This window comes from Pichia kudriavzevii, chromosome 1 (genome assembly GCF_003054445.1).
Source record: "Pichia kudriavzevii chromosome 1, complete sequence".
Taxonomy (NCBI): domain Eukaryota; kingdom Fungi; phylum Ascomycota; class Pichiomycetes; order Pichiales; family Pichiaceae; genus Pichia; species Pichia kudriavzevii.
In genome coordinates, this window is record NC_042506.1 from 1,353,820 (window position 1) to 1,371,997 (window position 18,178).

An 18,178-nucleotide genomic window follows, 5' to 3' on the forward strand; every position below is an offset into this window, starting at 1 on the left:
GAAGGTAATTGGCCAGTTGTCAAATCAACATTTTCACATGTTTCCCTTAGAAAATAAGGTGCATAAAAAGTTTTTGGCTCTATTTCACATGTGCATGAAGAAACCGCTAGGAAGTTCTCAGAAATTCTTGTTTGTTAAACAGAGACGTCATCCCCCCCCCCCTCAATGGGGAACAGTAGAATGTTTCCCTTTTTATTTACGGTGTTGCCGTTCCTCTATAGAGGCAACAAATGGCACGACAGTCACTCGAGAGCATACAGTTTCTCCAAATTGATAATTGCACGTTACGTGCACGTTATGTTCACGTTGTGTTCACGTTATGTTCACGTTGTGCTCTCATTAACACTTTATTGCAGTTCCAATGCATAGCACGTGTAAAGCATTTGTATCTATTGCTTGGCCATTATTATGTAGAACGTGCCCATCTTAATCAATTAATTTTTTTACCGCAATCGGAAGGATCCGAACTAAATTCTGCATGGCGCATTGTCTTTAACCATTCATCGCGGATATTGTCTACCCTGTAGTGTGAGGGAGTTGCATAACCACTGTGCGACCAATGTGTATCTTCAACAAGTACCCTCGTTTGGGTGTATGCACGTGGGGTCTCTGTCCATATGACTGTAGAAATTGTAGAGAAATAGGGGGAGGGGAGGGATGTTGGAGTGATGTCTCACAAGTATTAATGGGGGGGGGGGGGGGAATACATAGTACCGTACACGTGGATGTGATAATACCGACCCTTCTCCTTGGCTTCCCTCTCTTCTTGCAAGCTCGTGGCCGTAGAAGAATGCAGATTCCTATTAGGGAAGTCCGACCCCTCGCTGTGGAAATAGGACTGCATGGAAAATAGGAGAGAGTGGCCAATGCAGATTAATGCACGGCAATCCAAATTATCTTGACTGGGGAATACTGTGCACAGCCTGGATCTTGAGGGGAGATTTAATTACCAATCTTTTAAAGTTGGGATAATATTTAAAGAGCCCGTTTTCCCCGTATCTTCTCTTGAAAGTTACTTGTACAAGGTCACAGTTGGAGGGAAGGGAGGGAAAAGATTGGACTTTTGAGCTATTGCTTGTCTCCATTTTCTCTCTGTGTGTCATTAGCTTCTCTTGTGTTTTGTTTTCTGTATAATCAGATTTTAATATATATAGATAGACTCGAATAAACAAGAAAAGACTTGAATAACAAGAAAAGACTTGAATAGGCAAGAAAAGACTGAATAGACAAGAAAAGACTCGAATAGACAAGAAAAGATTTGAATAAAATATGCCGTTCAAAGAGCTTCCTGCCATTATAAGGAAAGAAATAACCTGGGGTAGAAACACAGTCTCCGAGGATGAATTACAACAGTTTGAAATAGCCGATCAAAATGGCGTCTCCTACACAATCGAGGAGGAAGATATTGCACCTACTGGTAGGAGGGATTATTGGCCGATTTTCACCGCTGGCGCTGGATTGTTCTCCGATGGATATGTTAACAACTCCATTGGTACGGCCGGCACTTGTCTATCTATGATATACGGTGATCAATATACCCATTCAAATGCAATCAAAAATGTCGCTTCTATTGCGTTTGCAGGTACTGTCATTGGACAGTTGAGTTTTGGTGTGTTCTCAGATTATATTTCTCGTAAGATGGGAATGCTAGTATCCTCTGGTGGATTGATTCTCTTCTCCATATTAGCAGCGGGCTCTTGGGGGAAAGGTACCCAAGCCCATTATGGCGGTAATGCAGGCGGATTGTTTGCTGCATTGACTGCATATAGATTCTTTCTTGGTTATTTTATTGGAGCAGAATACCCAACAGGTTCTGCAGCTTGTGCGGAAGCCTCCTCTCTTTTACCTGCAGGGAAGAGAAACAGATACTTCACTTGGTTTACAAACTTTATGATTGATACGGGATTCGTTGTCTCGGCATTTGTGCCTATGGTCATGTTATGGATTTGCGGACCTGATCATTTGCAACCTGTTTGGAGAGTCACTATTGGTATTGGGGCAATTCCACCAATCTCCTTGTTCATTATGAGGATGTTCTACCAAGAGGGTAACCAATTTCAGAAATTGAACTTCAAACACACTAGAGTTCCAGTTTTATTGACCATCAAATATTACTGGTTTAGACTCTTGATTGTTTCCATTATTTGGTGGGTTTATGATTTCTCTGCATACGCATTTGGCATTTACAGTGCTCCTATCCTTAAAACAATCATTAAAGATGGTTCCTTATACAAGACTTTTGGTTGGAACGTGGTGTTCAACTTGTTCTATTTACCAGGCTCTTTTCTTGGTGCAATTGCAACCGATTACATTGGTCCTAGATTGACTCTAGTTGTTGGCTTGGTTCTACAATCAATGATTGGTTATATCATGGCCGGCTTATATCCTCGTTTAATGGAGCACATTGGTGCGTTTGTTGTGGTTTATGGTATCTTTATGACATTGGGCGAGTTTGGTCCAGGTGATAACATTGGTTTGTTAGCGGCAAAGACTTCTGCAACACCAGTGAGAGGCGTCTACTATGGTATTGCCGCAGCAGTTGGTAAAGTCGGCGCCTTTGTGGGAACTTATGCATTCCCTTCATTTCAAAACCATTATCCTGGAATTAAAGGTTACCAAGTTCCATTCTGGTTGGCATCTTCTTTGGCCATTTTTGCAGCATTACTTGCATTTTTTGGATTGCCTTCTGTTGATCAAGAAGCTATGCAAAGAGAAGATTTCGACTTTTTAAGATATTTATCTGCAAACGGTTTTGATATCAGCACCTTGGGTGACGGTACACTACTCAAAACTGACAACGTCAGTTCTACGTCTTCTTCGGATGACAGACATTATGTTGAAATTGAAACAGACGAGAAGAAATGATATAGTCTTTTTATGACGGTGATCTACATATTTGTACATTTATACGCCTAGATATAGCTTTGTAAATCAAAACAATACCGCTTTGACTTTGGTGTAAAATAGCCAAGCCCCCCCTTTTTTTTTCCTCATTTTATTTTCTCATTTCATGTAATTTCTTAGCCACGCTGATCAGAGTTGGAAATCACCTACATATCCTTGCCAGGATTACCTTGGGTTTTCATTTGCATCTTTGCAGAGAGCAAGAGTAAAGATGGACCCCTACTATTATTCTGTCCCTGGAGGATCAACACCAACATCTATCTCTGCCGAGTTGTCGAGACAGCCCTCGACAAAGGCACCACCGATGCCTCAACACCCACCGAAAGTACCTCAACAGCAACCTCAGAAGGTGCCATCAATACCACCAATACCTCAAGTTCCAGCTAAGAGACCAACCTCTGTACATGGTTCAACTACACCAAATGTTGCGCCAAGTACCCCACAGATGCATCCGATTACAAAGCCGCCTCCGCCACCACTAGCGCAACAACCACAACCACAACCACAATCGCAAACACAACCACAACCACAATCGCAATCACAACCACAACCACGAGTGCACACGCAACCGCAACAACCAATCAATCATGGTAAACCCACCTTAGAAAAATTAGCACCGGGTACTCAGTTGACCGTGGGTAAGCACCAGGTTACAATTGTCAAATACCTGAGTGAGGGAGGGTTTGCACACATCTACGTTGTTAAGACCAATCCAATGGAAAATGGAACTGAAATTGCTTGTCTAAAAAGAGTCATAGTCCCCAACAAGGAAGGGTTGAACCAGCTAAGGGCAGAAGTGGAGGTCATGCAAAGATTGGCAAATTCAGATAATATTGTCAGATATTATGATTCCAATGCAAGTAGAATGCACAACTTGCCAGGCTGTTATGAAGTTTTAGTTTTGATGGAGTTATGTCCAAACAAATCACTATTGGACTTCATGAATTCAAGGTTAAGAACTAAGCTAAATGTTCAAGAAATTCTGAAAATTATGCTCGACATAAGCAAGGCCGTCTATAATATGCATAAGTTGAAACTGATCCATCGTGATATCAAGATTGAAAATGTTTTACTCGATGAAAATTTCAACTTTAAGCTGGCAGACTTTGGCTCAACATGCCCAATTTTACGTGTACCTAGGAATCAACAAGAATTCCAAATTTTACATAATGATATTTTAATGCAAACAACGCCTCAATATAGGTGTCCGGAAATGATTGATTTATACAGGGGTTTACCAATCGATGAAAAATCTGACATTTGGGCATTAGGTGTATTTCTCTATAAATTATGCTATTACACAACACCATTTGAAATTCCAGGTGAGTTGGCAATTTTGCATTCGGCTTACTCTTTCCCACCCCAGCCTGTTTTCCCTACTTCAATAAAACAACTAATTAATATAATGCTACAAGAGAATCCTATCTTTAGACCAAACATCTATCAAGTTCTAAAGAAAGTGATCAAGCTTGGTGGGTTCCCAGATCAGGAAGGATACACTGATATCTATGGTCTCGGTGAGTACAAGCAGCCTGTAAAGGAGCAGACGTATCCTGCAATTGAGCCATTCAAACCATCGGTTGTGCCCATGTTTAGTCCTTTCAAGGGGTTGCCAATTGAAGCTATTTCGCCTCCAAGTTCAGTAATATCGAACAGTTCCAGTGTGAATATGCAACAAACGCAGCAGGTACAACAAACACAATCAGTTGCACAGGTTCCACAAATCCCACAACCGTCCATTATTGTGAATCCAACGACACAATCTTTGAAGTCCAGCAAATCAGTATCTACTGATACATCAACGTTGGATGACTTTGAGGAAGCCGATCCGTTTGCTATACGTGACAAGCCTACAACAACTTCGTCTTTAAAGTCAATTCCCAGACTCGTTGTTGATCCTTTGCAATCACAAACGCAGCTCTCTACAGGCGGGGAAATAAGTGACGTCGATCCAGATGGAGCAGAGACCAGATTTCCTGACGTTGACATTGAATCGTTCCTGGATAGCAATGAGAAGAATAATACCTTGAATGACACCTATGATATCGATGGTAGTTTGTTAAGCGTAAAGTCCAAGAGGAAAGGGTACAGTTCCAACAACCCGTTCCCTGTAGTTGATCCAACAAAGCCACAGTTAACTGGAGGTAGTGTCATATCATTTGAAGATATTAAGGATGATTTGATCCCTATAGAAGGAGCATCGACTTCGTCAAAGCTCGAACTGAAAAGCAATAGGAGAAGCGTGAACAGTTCATCGGGAAGGCAGTTAAGTACAGAGCAACTAAGTATGGATATTGTGGATCTGAGTGATTCCGATTAGGGACATTGTGATTGCGTTTACAATTAATACAAGTCCTACATAAACTAAATAAATAAATCGAACTTTATATAAACACAACGATAAATGATATTTTGCATAACACCAGCCAATAAAAGGATGATAAACGTTATTAAAAATCGGTATTTCAAGTTTATTTGGATTGGAGTTAAAAAAAAATCATGTTTTTGTTTCTCTTGTTTGTATATCCTTTACATTTTGGTTCTAATTAAATATTTTCAGCTTTCTAATAAATAACGTGTATTAGTATAAATGTAATATATTTTAATTTAATAAATAAATAGATAAATATGGTGAAGTCATTAAAAAATCAGTGGTGGTGACCTGGTTCAACATCAGCTGGGAAGACAAACCAGTCATCTGGCTTGTATTCTTCAGCAACGACACCATTACCAGAAGATGCAACTTCAACAGGTTCTGCATCGTATGCAGCTAAGGCATCAGCACCTTCTGCTTCTAAAGCTGGAACCTTTGCTGGTGATGGTAACTTCCATGGCTTAGTTGCAGATTGTGCATCTGCTGCAGACAATGGGGTTGGCTTGAACGCCTTTAATTCCTTGACATAAAGGTCTGCAATGAGATTTGCACGACGAGCAGTAGTGGTGAATTGTCTCACGGTTTGTCTGAACATCTTGTTTGTCCACTCAAGCGGGGGGTTTTAGTTGGGTATTCAATGGTGGTGTTGTTCACCAATGTCAGTGCTCAGCTTTGGAAAAGTACCAACGGCGAAGGAGAGACGCGCAAATTGAGGAAAGAGCACAAAGAGCTTTTAGGCGCACAAGTGCTGCTTAACCGCTCCAAATTTAAGAAGTTGGATCGGTGGCTCGTGAGGTTTCTTGAATTTCAACTAAAAGATGTAAAAGATGTAAAAGATGTAAAAGATGTAAAAAATGTAAAAGATGTAAGAGATATAGAAGATATAGAAGATATAGAAGATGTAGAAGAGGCCGAAGATGTAGAAGAGGTCGAAGATATAGAAGTAAGTGGGAAACAGGAAAAAGGTGTAGAAAAGACATCGTATAAGAAGATCATGCAATGTAGTATACTGTGAAATTATATAATACGGTATCTGATGAGGTATGACGATTAGATTATTAGAGGTTTTATATGTGAACAAAGGGGGGAGAGCTTTAGAAAACTATAAATCTGCATCGTCTTCGTCTGGCAATGGCATAGCAGCTGCTTGGTCCATTTCCGCTTGGTATTTAGCCATCAAGTCGGAGTCGACAGTGACTTCAGGTGGCGCCAAAGCTGGAGATTCAACAAATTCCAATTGGTTGTTACCAACCAACTTTCTAGCCAACCATAAGAATGGCTTCTCAAAGTTGTAGTTGGACTTTGCAGAAATGTCGAAATATTGTAAGTTCTTCTTTCTGTGAAAAGTGATGGTCTTTGCCTTAACTTTTCTTTCCTTGACATCGACCTTGTTACCACAAAGAACAATTGGAATGTTCTCACAGACTCTGACTAAATCTCTGTACCAGTTTGGAACATTCTTATAGGTGATTCTGGAGGTGACATCAAACATAATAATACCACATTGACCATTGATGTAATAACCGTCTCTTAAACCACCAAACTTCTCTTGGCCAGCAGTATCCCAGACATCGAACTTGATCTCACCAAAGTTGGTGTAGAACGACATTGGATGAACTTCAACACCAGAAGTAGCCATATATTTCTTTTCAAATTCACCAGTCAAATGTCTCTTGACAAATGTGGTCTTACCAGTACCACCGTCACCGACAAGGACGAGCTTAAAAGTAGGAACACCTTGTTCTGCCATGTTTGTGTTTGCTGTGTGTAGATAAGTGTCTGCGTTGTTGATCTAGTAAGGTTTAAAGAAAATACAAGAGTTCCTCATCTTTTATAATCACAACACAAAATGTTTTTCCTTCCTTCCTTTGCGTTCTCGCCGCTGTTTTTGTTTTTTTTTTCCTCGTTTTTTTTCTTCCTCTTCTAAATGCCAAAGGGGAAGAAAAAAAAAAAAATTTGCCACTGAAATTCTTTTGGGCAGTGTAAAAGTGGCAGCCTTTGCCTTTGGAAATAGAAACCAGTCGCGTCGATCGGGCGCGTGATTACCGGATTTGTTTGCAGTGATTCTTTTAGGTGTATCTATGAGATGGTGGTTGGTAATTAGATAGTGGTTGGTAATAAGATAGTGGTGGTTGGTGATTAGATAGTGGTTGGTGATTAGATAGTGGTTGGTGATTAGATAGTGGTTGGTGATTAGATAGTGGTTGGTAATTAGATAGTGGTGGTTGGTAATTAGATAGTGATGGCTGTCTGTAAAACAGTAATTTATATTGCTAAACAGTCCATTCTAGCAATGAATGTTTTGACTACAGAGGCAACCAGTTGCGTACACTGTGGATTGCTTGGTTCATTAGCTATTCAGATCTATTTAGATAGTCATTCAGTCGGTACGGAAACAATGGCCCTCCCATCGTCCCGCTACCTACCAAACGTTGCGTCCCCCCTTCGTTGGCCCTGGTCGTGGTAGCTACGACTATGGCTGTGGTATCCATAATTGGCATTGGCATTACCATTGTTATACCCAGTGCCATGGGAACTGTATGGCCGTCCGTTCCCCTCTCCACCTCCGTAACTGCCCCCATAACTACCCCCATAGCCACGTCCACCACGTCCACCACGTCCACCACGTCCACCACGTCCACCATCACTTCCACTTCCACGTCCACTTCCACGTCCACGGCCTCGTAAATGGCCTCGTCCTTGTCCATGTGATCCTCCACGGCCTCGGTACCCACGTCTTCCAAACCCGTACCCGTGTCCATGGCCTTCATCGTCTCGCCGTTCTATATTGACACGCTTCTCAGGTACAGCAACGGCATCCAACGTGAAGTACACATACGGCGGTGGTGCAGGCAGACTTGCACTTGTGGGCGGTACCGTCAACACCCTCTTTTGTGTGTCCTGCTCAAAATATTGTTTCTGTGACCCCGGCATCCCTGCAAATATCCTCTCAAGAGGATTCACAGACGCAAGTTCCTGTTCTAATGTCACACTCTCTGGATGCTCCGCTATCACTCGTTGATAGTACTCCTCACGCAATCGTACGTGCTTTTGTCCATGTCGATGCGACTTTCTCACACTGAAGGAGTCGTGTGTAAGCGATGTCTTGCAGTATGGACAATAGTATGGCATCGTTGATAGTATGAAGCTGATTACAGTCGATGGGAAATGCTAGGCTGTAGTGTGGTTTCCTCGTAGGAAATCCCATGCATAAATATACAATATCAGGGAAACATCCTTGTTGAAAATTCATGCTCGTTTCCAAATTTCAATTCCTGACACTTGGTCATTCCTTTCAAGCAATAGAGAACCTCATCTAACAAACAATGGGGTTGCCTATTGAATACGATCCCACCTCAAAGAAGGTGTCTATCCTAGAGACAGTGCCACTTTCAGCTTCCCATGGTCTACAAATAGAAGTCAACCAAATCAATACCTTGTATGCCGATTTCATAAAATCAAATGCTGAAATACCTCCGCCTCCAACAAAGGAAGCCTTCACCACAAATCTTTCCATGATGATAAAGAAGATGCATGAGTCGGCTACAGGGTTGATGAAACAGCGTAAATTCACTGAAGCTGCTAAACAGTTCGATATTGCCTTAGGTTTGGCATCTGCGCGTTCCAAGTTCGAATCATTTCAGGGGACAATGCCCGAACTGATTGTTTGCCTTATGGGCCGTTGTGATGCATATAATAATGCAGGTATGTTTTCAGAGGCTTTGCAAGATGCAGAAATTTTATGCTTACTCGGTTCGACTATACCAGATAATCATTTACGAAGAGGAATTGCAAACCTTAACTTGGGTGAGCTTCTCACGGCAAAATCAGATTTTCAAAGAGGCCTTGCCTTTAATGCACAGCACCCTGTGCTTCTCAAATTGCTTTCAATTGCAAACACCATTGAGGCTGAATTGAATGGCGAAGATTAAGGATTATATTTTTGTAAATAACATCCACTAAAACCACTTTAGCTAGCAACCACCTTTGATTAGTTCGTGTCGCGTAGTATCATGAAATTGCATTGATAGTAATCTTCATGATTTTTTTGTTGTACTAGAGAAACAGCTTTAACATTTGTTTTCCTATCGATCCTTTGTTTTGCCCTTTTTATTTTCATTCTTCGATTCTAGCTTGATTAAAGTAAAAAAAAAAAATAGTTCACATTTTGTGTTATGTCTAACTATCTAGACTTAGATATGGACGATGGGCGCAATTTGCAGGCAGATCAATCAAATCCAAAGTCTTCTGTGGTAGAAAGGCATCACTTATACGAACCAGCAAGAAGTGTCTCTAAACTAAATGTTAGCGCAAACCCAATATATACCCAAACGACAAAGGGAATGATATCAGGAACGCCTGTCTGGCAAAACAAAAAAATACAGTCTCCATTTCCATCACGTTTGCGCTCTGTTCAAGCCTCAAAATCACCATCACCTATACCTGCAACGACTGCTGTTCGTAGATTGGAAAATATAAATGGGAGCAATAACAGCAGATTGTTTTTTGGAAAGCCAAGCAAAATCAACATGCAAGATATCAAGGTACCTTCCTACAGTATCAAGAAAGATTTGATTCTTTTGAGTGAAGATGATGATGAGGAAGATCCTGAATTAGCTAACTATCTAAAGACGAAGTTTGAGAATCGTGGGAGCAAGGAAAGCGACAATAAAACACATGTAAACCCAGCACCTCCCAAGTTCTCTTACGGCTCTTTTGGTGATGAGGATGAAAACGATGGTGAAGACGACGATGATATACTGATTACTGGATTTAACAACACTTCTTCATTTGCATCGAATTCAAATGAACCTACTTTCAGTAAAAATCTAGTGAAAAGAGAAGGTGAGCATCGAGAAGATGATATGGAACGTAAAAGGAAAGCAGTTTTGGCTAATAAAAGGGCCCTCGTTGAAGAACATGCTATCAAAGAGGCACAGTTGCAACAACAGCTTGCAAAACAAGCGAAGCAGCGGGCCAGACTTCAAGAGGAAGAGCGTGTTAACAAACTATTAGAGAGATATAGTCCGATTACGGGATTACCACAGAAATACCAAATTCCTTACCCGTTCGGCGTGCATTTCCAAGTATCCAGCACTCCTATATTACCAAGTGTTATACATGAATATGAAATACGACAGGATATGGCTAGTGATCTACCATCTGCTTTGCATGTCACCCAATTCAGAAATTTGCATTTAGGTTTAATGTATTCGGTTGTTCATCGTATCAATAAGTTTCAAGAGTTACATGCGACTTTAGATACCTTTATGAGGAAAGTTGTCGAAATGCAAAATATCGTGCAGGAGAAGGCTGACAAAACAGCGGGCCATATAAAAGCAGATGTCAGGTATAATCAAATACTAAGGTTTTTCAAAACTCATAAAAAGAATTTGAGTAGGAAGATGGGTGAGGTTGGTGAACAAATTGATAGATTGAAAGATTACCAGAAGAAAATCTCAAATAGAGCCAGAAAAGCTGAAATGAAAAGACAGGATTTAGTGTTGCATAGGTTTTCCTCGAAAGTTGTTTTGGAAGACCCAAGAGTTTATGAGCTTCAACCATTAGAAAATAGCCTTATGGTGAATACAATCACTGAAATGTACTATTTTTCAACGAAACAACCACTGGACACTATTAGAAAGATGAAGTTAGTAGTTGATTCGGTACCCACAATCCCAATACCTGAATTGAAACCATTCCTCGATATTCAATCTGCCCCAGTGACGATAGATCTTGACAACTATAATACAAGCGATGATAATGATGATGAAGTTAGAGTTATCAATGAAACACCAATTAGTCAAAATTCACTGCTTAGATTTTCGAACGTTTACGAAATGGATGGTTACGGCTATGGAAGTGCATCTGGTGGGAGCTTGGGGGGAACATCAAATGATTCCGAAGGTATTAAAAATCTTATGGAGTCCATCAAAGTTGCAGAATTCGAGGAGGAAGGTTTAGCAAAAACCCCCGAAGACCTTTGCATATCATTGCTTAAGCATCAACGAATTGGATTATCTTGGATGCTACAAATGGAGAAAAGTGGCAATAAAGGAGGTATTCTTGCAGATGACATGGGATTGGGTAAAACAGTGCAGGCTATATCATTAATGTTGGCTAGCCAATCTGACGACTCCAGACGAAAAACCAACTTGATTGTTGGTCCTGTTTCCTTACTTCATCAATGGGCACAAGAAATCAATATGAAAATCCAAACCAACAAATCATTCAAGACGTTTATGTTCCACTCCACCAATAAGCTGAAAAAATTCTCTCAACTGTCTGAATATGATGTTGTTTTGGTGAGTTATCAAACTCTTGGTTCTGAATGGAGGAAACACTACGGTGACGAATTGGAAGAAAATTTTAAAAGGAAGACAATGAAACCAATAAGAAGAGCAGTCTCACCGTTCTACTCTGATGACGCTGTCTTTCATAGGATCATTTTAGATGAAGCACAGTATATCAAGAATAGAAACACAATAGCATCAAAGGCAGTGGCATCTTTGAGCGCTAACTTCCGATGGTGCCTATCTGGAACACCTATTCAAAATAAAATCGATGAGTTATATCCGTTGATCAGATTCTTAGGAATTAAACCTTACAATGATTGGCAAAAGTTCAACCATCAAATTATTACATCCATTAAACATAGAAACGCTGGTGGAACAAGGAAGGTTCACGCGTTACTGAGTGCGATCTTATTGAGGAGAACAAAAGATTCGGAAATCGATGGTAAACCGATTTTAACATTACCTGAAAAGCATATCATTGAGGAGAAGGTTGAGATGGACGAAAAGGAGAAAGAATTCTACCAAAATCTAGAGACTCAGTCTGCAAAGAAAGCTGGCAAGTTGATGAACTCAACTGCCAAGCGGGCATATTCATCCATTCTAACTTTATTATTGAGAATGAGACAAGCTTGTGACCATGAGTATCTTGTCAGATTAGGTGATGAAGGTGACAGAGCTGGTAAATTAGAGAGATTAACCAAAGGGTGGGAAGCCCTTCATGATTATTCGATTAGTGTTCTCAATAGAATTGAAGCAGAGAGAGAAGGTGGATTTGAATGTTTACATTGCCATGAGGATTTAGCTGAGACTGAAACATTACTCTTGAGTAAATGCGCCCATCCTGTCTGTTATGACTGCCATCAAGAGTTTTTTGAAGAAAATTCGGAGAGCAGCTGGGAGGGGGCAGTTTCAGCAAAGTGTCCAATGTGTGGTATCCAGAATTTGTCGTCTATGTCTGTTGATTTACAGCTGTTTGAGGCGTTTAACCAAGGTTTAGATTGGCAAGCTGTCCGAAGAAAGTTTGAACTTGATTCTAAAGCATCGGACAAAAACTGGAGATTACAAACAATTGAAAAGTTTAAGGAGAGGGATGGTAAGCTTATAGTTAGTGCCAAAATCAAAAAGACCGTTGAATTGATATCAAAAATCATGCAAGAGTCTCCTGGGGAAAAAATTATAGTATTTTCCCAATTCATGGGATATTTTGATGTCATTAAAATGATATTGCGTGAGCGGAACATTGAATTCTTACAATATGATGGATCTATGGATATGACATCAAAGAATGATACAGTTACGGCTTTCTACAAGGATTCAACTAAAACAGTGTTGCTTCTTTCATTGAAAGCGGGTAATGTCGGTTTAACTTTAACCTGTGCTAATCACGTCATTGTCAGTGAGCCATTTTGGAACCCTTATGTAGAAAAGCAGGCGCAAGACCGTGTCCATCGTATCTCACAAACTAAGGAAGTCTATGTTCATCGGCTCTTGATTGATGGTACAATTGAAGATAGAATTATGGAACTACAGAAGCAGAAGGAGGAATTGGTGGAAAGTGCTCTTGATCCATCTGCACGGAGTAAGATCGGTAAATTGAGTAGAAGAGAATTGGGATTTTTGTTTGGTTTGAACGGTTTGGCAGAGTTGGAAAATGATTAGTAGAGTAGATTGTATATTTTGTTTGTATAATACTTGAACATAATTTCAACGAAGTACGCGATCTCGTGTCAGTTTCAATAGTATTTTTTATTTTTTGATGCGGTTGGTGGTGTCTATCAACAGCACAATCAAAAACTTCTTTTACTCAGAGAATACATCCAGGTCAACCAATGAGTTTGTTGTACAATCAAACAAACAAGCAAGTGCAGCAGCTAAAAAGGGACATCAACTCATTACGCAAATCACTAGACAATGGTGACTCTCCCAATGTTACAATTTCTCTCATTGGTGCAATAAGTAGCACAATCTCATCAATAGGACGTTCAATTGATGACTTTCAATCATACATTAACAATCAAGAGGAGGGAAGTTTGAAAGCCAAGAATCAAAAACGTGCAGAAAACATACGGTTCGAATATGGTGAGCTCAAGGTGGAATTTGAAGATTTGAGAAAACGCCGAGATGAGGCTATCCGTGCTCTAAAGGAGCAGGAGCGTTCCAATCTCTTTATGGAAACAAACATGGCTAATGCTAGTGGTCTAAGTGACAATCCATACAATGTTGGATATCGTGGAAAGCAGGTGGAGAGAAAGGAGAGCGAGATGATGATGGACCAACAAATTAAAATGGAGAGAGGGAACGCAAAATTAGACGAAATCCTAGAGATGGGACGAGCTGCATTTGATGATATTGTACAGCAGAACGAGACAATTGCTAAAGTCAAGGATAAAATGTCTGCAGGCTTGCATACGTTAGGTGTGTCTCACGGCACTGTTGTGCAGATCGAAAAGGTGATGTTTGAGGATAAAGTTATTTTTTATCTTGGTGCAACATTAACATTATTTACTATGTACTTGATTTGGTCCTACCTTGGCTAGCGATTTCTTAATTTAATAGGTTTAAGTGATTTATTTATTTTTTATATAGATTGATTATAGGATTGAATACTTTCGGTAATGTTGAAGAGCAATCTCCAATGAATTCCCAAACAGTGGTTTCATCATCATACGTGGACCTTATATCATCCGGCTGAGTATTGAAAACTGCAATATTTCCGCCTTGGTTGTGTGCAATATCTATGTATGACGAGACAGGCCATATTGAATGTGACGTGCCAACTATAATCAACAAATCGATCCCATGACCGATTATAAACTCATCAACTTGATCAACAACATATAGTGGGAGTGATTCACCAAACCATACGACTCCAGGTCGTAGTAGATCCCCACATAGCGGACATGTAGGTAGTTGGCTGAGCTCTGTAATCTTGGGAAGTGAATCTCCCCAAGTTTCGACGTCTAGCAAAGGTGTCAATGGGTCGTCATAGTTTGTTGCTTGATAAAAACAAGAGAAGTTTGTGCATTTGACACTGAATAGAGAGCCATGAAACTCTACTAATCTTTTAAAATGACCGGCTCGCCGGCTCAAGCCATCCATGTTTTGGGAAATAGTAAGGAACTCTAGTCCTTCACACTCACTTAACTCTTTCAATAAGTAATGGGCTCTGTTTGGGGACGCGTTCAATGCCATGTGTCGCCGATAGGCATAGTACATCCAAACAAGTGCCGGGTTGGCGTCAAAAGCATCGGGTGTGGCCAAATCTATTGCCGTATAGTTTCGCCAAATGATGTCAGCCTCTGTGTTTGGATGATGGGACGCCGGCAACCCCGAGGGCGCACTAAGTCCAGCACCAACAATGGCAAGTATTGACGGTTTCTTCGACCTCTCCTTGAGGGACTTGAAATACTCAAAGAGTGGTTCTCCCATTTCCTCTTGCAGACCAATTGTTACCCCCCTGTTTCATGACAATAGTTACTTTATTGAGTAAGAATGACTTTGATAGAATGCGAATTCATGTTGCCAAAACACCAATTACCTCATTCGGTAGCCGCGAATTTGTTTTTTTCCCCCTCGCTCGCTTTCGTTGTAATTTTTTACTTTTCTTTTCTTGAAACTGCGTCCACAATATTCTCACTTTTCATTTGTAACACCAAGGCAAGCTCAGCCAAGAGAAACACCACGGGTTCGAGAGACAACACGCACCACGCAAACAAAATGGCCATCACTGAGAAGGAGAAGACGTACATGAATGAAAGATTCCTTTCATTTGTCGACTCCATATACCAGCTTACTGACAAGGATGGCAATGATTTCTCCTTTGCATTTCATGCACTTCCATTGCGTTCGAATATCGAATACTACAAAGTGATTAAAAATCCCATGTCGTATTCCAAGGTGAAAATGGCAGCAAAACATGGACGGTATGTTCATCCGCAGGCTTTCATTAACGAGTTGGCGCAAATCACTTGGAATGCCAGATTCTTCAATGAGGAGGCCTCAGACTATCATCAATGGGCCAGGATTCTTGATAATTATATCAAAAACACAATTATTCCAGACTTGCAAAATGATCCCAAGATATATCAACACGACACGATCATCTATCCTAACCTTGGCCCTTTGCCTAATGACTCGCAGTCGGGGCCGAGGGGGCAAGGAAACGAAATGGTACATCCGGCAGCAGCAGCTGCAGCTGCTGCAGCAGCAACAACAACAACAACACCGTCATCGTCGTTATCTACAGTAGCTGCAACAGCAAACACAACGACGGACATGGCAGCAGCAACTTCATCACTGACTCCAACGCCTATAACAAGAGTATCAAACCACTCTACCCCTGTTCCTGGACATGTTGCTCAACAACAACATCCCCCACGTCGTAACGAAGCAACGCCGGCAGGTGAATACGATGAAGAATATGAAGAGGAAAACAAACATGAGAACTCGATAATGAACCAAACATATAATCCAAGTTCATATATTGCAAACGTCGAGGAAACCGGGAAACCGCATATTTTCCAACCTCCAAAGAATATCATGAACTACCAACCAAATAGACAAATATTAGAACAGTGGGTTAAGAGAGGTAGGCCTCCTATTGTGGACAAACCACATGAACAAAGAATCAAGTCTATAATGAGGGGGTTGAAGAAAATCAAAGTTGGAAATAAAACAATTATATCCTTCTGGGATAAGTTACCGAGTTCTGTTGAACATCCGGATTATCTCAAGATTGTCAAGGACCCAATCTCAATGCTTGATATTAAGGGTCTAATAAAGCAAAGATATTATAAGACTGTTGACGCTTACGTGACTGATGTTTTCAGATTGATCAATAATAATAGACAATATTTTGTTCATGATGAATTCATCAAGAATAACCTAAATGTTCTTGAAGCAAATATCTCCAGACTCTATCAAGTGGAAATGTCCAAACCAGACGTTGAGTTTATGAGCGGACAAGCAACAACTAGGTTCCCACTCTCTCAGGTAATTTATGAAAATAGGACATATAAGGTCGGTAATTGGGTTCTAGTCAAGAATCCAAATGATGTTTATCGACCAATAGTGGCTCAAATCTTCAGGTTATGGCAAAGAGAAGATGGTGAGCTATGCATGAACGTGTGTTGGTATTACAGGCCAGAATGGACTGTTCATAGATATGATCGACTATTTCTTGAGAACGAAGTTGTTAAGACGGGTCAATATAGAGATCATTTGGTCAGTGAAATTCTAGGTCCATGTTATGTTGCGTACTTTACTCGGTGGTTGAAGGGTGACCCAGGAATTCCTTTTGAAGGACCATTGTTTGTGTGTGAGTTTAGATACAACGACAGGGAGAATACATTTGCTAAAATCAGAACTTGGAAAGCCTGTTTGCCTGATGAGGTTAGACATTTAGAAGACCCAATCAAGCCGCTTACGCAACCAAGGGTTTTGAAGAAATTCCCATCGCCAATCAAGCACCTGCTTGCACCGGGCTCGTCTGCCTTTACGCCAATTCCACAGCCTGTGATTCTAAATATGAATTCTCCGCCGTTAGTTGGCGGTGTTTACTTCCCACGTGAGGATGATTTACATGACACGCACTACTTTGATGCCTCTTTAACAAGCACCCAATGTAAGTCATATATTCCACCAACTACAAATATTCGTATACCTTCCAGTGCTTTGATTGAAAACTACACACCTGTGCATACTGAAGAATCAACACCAGAAACCGAATATAAACATGGTGTACCGGGTACGTCAATGATCAATTTGAACACCAGAAGCAACTTCAAGTACGCTAAACCACAAGTTACGGTCAATCCAATGCAAATGCAAATGCAGATGCAGATGCAGATGCAAGCAAGTATGGCGAACAATGTGCCTCAGTTCTACAGTTCCTCGCACAAGGTTATTAAGAGTCCATACAATTTGGCAGCTTACACGTTTTCGCAGTTCCATTCACCAAGCACATCCACCAGTTTCTTGAAAACTAACAACGAAGAGATAAATAATGAGTTAATTGCACGCTCATACCTACATATGGATAGAATTAACTACGAAAGAGTGAACAGGGAGCGTTCTGAGAGCGATTCACGGGTTGAGCCTAGGGGATTGCTATGGTTCCGTGGCCCACCTTTGAAAGTGGCTGATCGTATTTTGGATGACGAGCAAGTTGGTGGTAAGAGAGTAAGATTGGGACACTCTTCTGAATACCTTGCATGGAAATTAAAGCAGAGAAAGAGGTAATGTACAGTATGTAAATTATATTTTATAAGACGTTATCCAGTAAGGAGTAATTATATTGTATTGTATTTAAACTAAATTGGCATTTGATCACACCATGGGGAGGAATACAATGGTCAAAGTATGGCACTACACTTGTTTATGGTAGAAGGATGCCGATATAAGAGATTTGTTTCAACAGCGTTTCATTTTGGGGAGACCGGTATTATTTACACAGAAGAGATGGTGGATTTTTTCTCAAAAGAAGATGTCACTTTTGATTCCCTTTTTAACTTCCAAAGTCCTCAACCCTGACGGCTGAACATTAAGTGTGTCATACTTCTTAATTATAACAAAAACTCTTTCAATGTGTATTATCAGAGTGTAG

The 18,178-nt window shown here is 40.6% G+C and overlaps 10 protein-coding genes across 10 annotated transcripts; 6 read left to right on the plus strand and 4 right to left on the minus strand.

Annotated features, from left to right (window-relative positions):
• Nucleotides 1–1,269: 1,269 nt before the first annotated feature.
• Nucleotides 1,270–2,865, plus strand: C5L36_0A06180 (uncharacterized protein; the record flags this gene model as incomplete). The annotated part of the gene is made up of 1 exon (XM_029463641.1): nucleotides 1,270–2,865. The coding sequence occupies one exon, from the start codon at nucleotides 1,270–1,272 to the stop codon at nucleotides 2,863–2,865; it is 1,596 nt and encodes a 531-aa protein (XP_029319501.1).
• Nucleotides 2,866–3,115: 250 nt separating this feature from the next.
• Nucleotides 3,116–5,224, plus strand: C5L36_0A06190 (uncharacterized protein; the record flags this gene model as incomplete). Its single annotated transcript, XM_029463642.1, has 1 exon — nucleotides 3,116–5,224. The coding sequence occupies one exon, from the start codon at nucleotides 3,116–3,118 to the stop codon at nucleotides 5,222–5,224; it is 2,109 nt and encodes a 702-aa protein (XP_029319502.1).
• A 328-nt stretch (nucleotides 5,225–5,552) lies between these two features.
• C5L36_0A06200 (uncharacterized protein) lies at nucleotides 5,553–5,873 on the minus strand (the record flags this gene model as incomplete). The annotated part of the gene is made up of 1 exon (XM_029463643.1): nucleotides 5,553–5,873. One exon carries the CDS (start codon nucleotides 5,871–5,873, stop codon nucleotides 5,553–5,555), a length of 321 nt encoding a protein of 106 aa, XP_029319503.1.
• Nucleotides 5,874–6,380: 507 nt separating this feature from the next.
• C5L36_0A06210 (uncharacterized protein) lies at nucleotides 6,381–7,028 on the minus strand (the record flags this gene model as incomplete). Its single annotated transcript, XM_029463644.1, has 1 exon — nucleotides 6,381–7,028. One exon carries the CDS (start codon nucleotides 7,026–7,028, stop codon nucleotides 6,381–6,383), a length of 648 nt encoding a protein of 215 aa, XP_029319504.1.
• A 668-nt stretch (nucleotides 7,029–7,696) lies between these two features.
• On the minus strand, nucleotides 7,697–8,410 carry C5L36_0A06220 (uncharacterized protein; the record flags this gene model as incomplete). The annotated part of the gene is made up of 1 exon (XM_029463645.1): nucleotides 7,697–8,410. The coding sequence occupies one exon, from the start codon at nucleotides 8,408–8,410 to the stop codon at nucleotides 7,697–7,699; it is 714 nt and encodes a 237-aa protein (XP_029319505.1).
• A 194-nt stretch (nucleotides 8,411–8,604) lies between these two features.
• Nucleotides 8,605–9,210, plus strand: C5L36_0A06230 (uncharacterized protein; the record flags this gene model as incomplete). The annotated part of the gene is made up of 1 exon (XM_029463646.1): nucleotides 8,605–9,210. The coding sequence occupies one exon, from the start codon at nucleotides 8,605–8,607 to the stop codon at nucleotides 9,208–9,210; it is 606 nt and encodes a 201-aa protein (XP_029319506.1).
• Nucleotides 9,211–9,453: 243 nt separating this feature from the next.
• On the plus strand, nucleotides 9,454–13,233 carry C5L36_0A06240 (uncharacterized protein; the record flags this gene model as incomplete). The annotated part of the gene is made up of 1 exon (XM_029463647.1): nucleotides 9,454–13,233. One exon carries the CDS (start codon nucleotides 9,454–9,456, stop codon nucleotides 13,231–13,233), a length of 3,780 nt encoding a protein of 1,259 aa, XP_029319507.1.
• A 170-nt stretch (nucleotides 13,234–13,403) lies between these two features.
• On the plus strand, nucleotides 13,404–14,111 carry C5L36_0A06250 (uncharacterized protein; the record flags this gene model as incomplete). The annotated part of the gene is made up of 1 exon (XM_029463648.1): nucleotides 13,404–14,111. The coding sequence occupies one exon, from the start codon at nucleotides 13,404–13,406 to the stop codon at nucleotides 14,109–14,111; it is 708 nt and encodes a 235-aa protein (XP_029319508.1).
• Nucleotides 14,112–14,145: 34 nt separating this feature from the next.
• C5L36_0A06260 (uncharacterized protein) lies at nucleotides 14,146–15,003 on the minus strand (the record flags this gene model as incomplete). The annotated part of the gene is made up of 1 exon (XM_029463649.1): nucleotides 14,146–15,003. One exon carries the CDS (start codon nucleotides 15,001–15,003, stop codon nucleotides 14,146–14,148), a length of 858 nt encoding a protein of 285 aa, XP_029319509.1.
• Nucleotides 15,004–15,066: 63 nt separating this feature from the next.
• On the plus strand, nucleotides 15,067–17,814 carry C5L36_0A06270 (uncharacterized protein; the record flags this gene model as incomplete). Its single annotated transcript, XM_029463650.1, has 1 exon — nucleotides 15,067–17,814. One exon carries the CDS (start codon nucleotides 15,067–15,069, stop codon nucleotides 17,812–17,814), a length of 2,748 nt encoding a protein of 915 aa, XP_029319510.1.
• Between the last annotated feature and the right edge of the window lie 364 nt (nucleotides 17,815–18,178).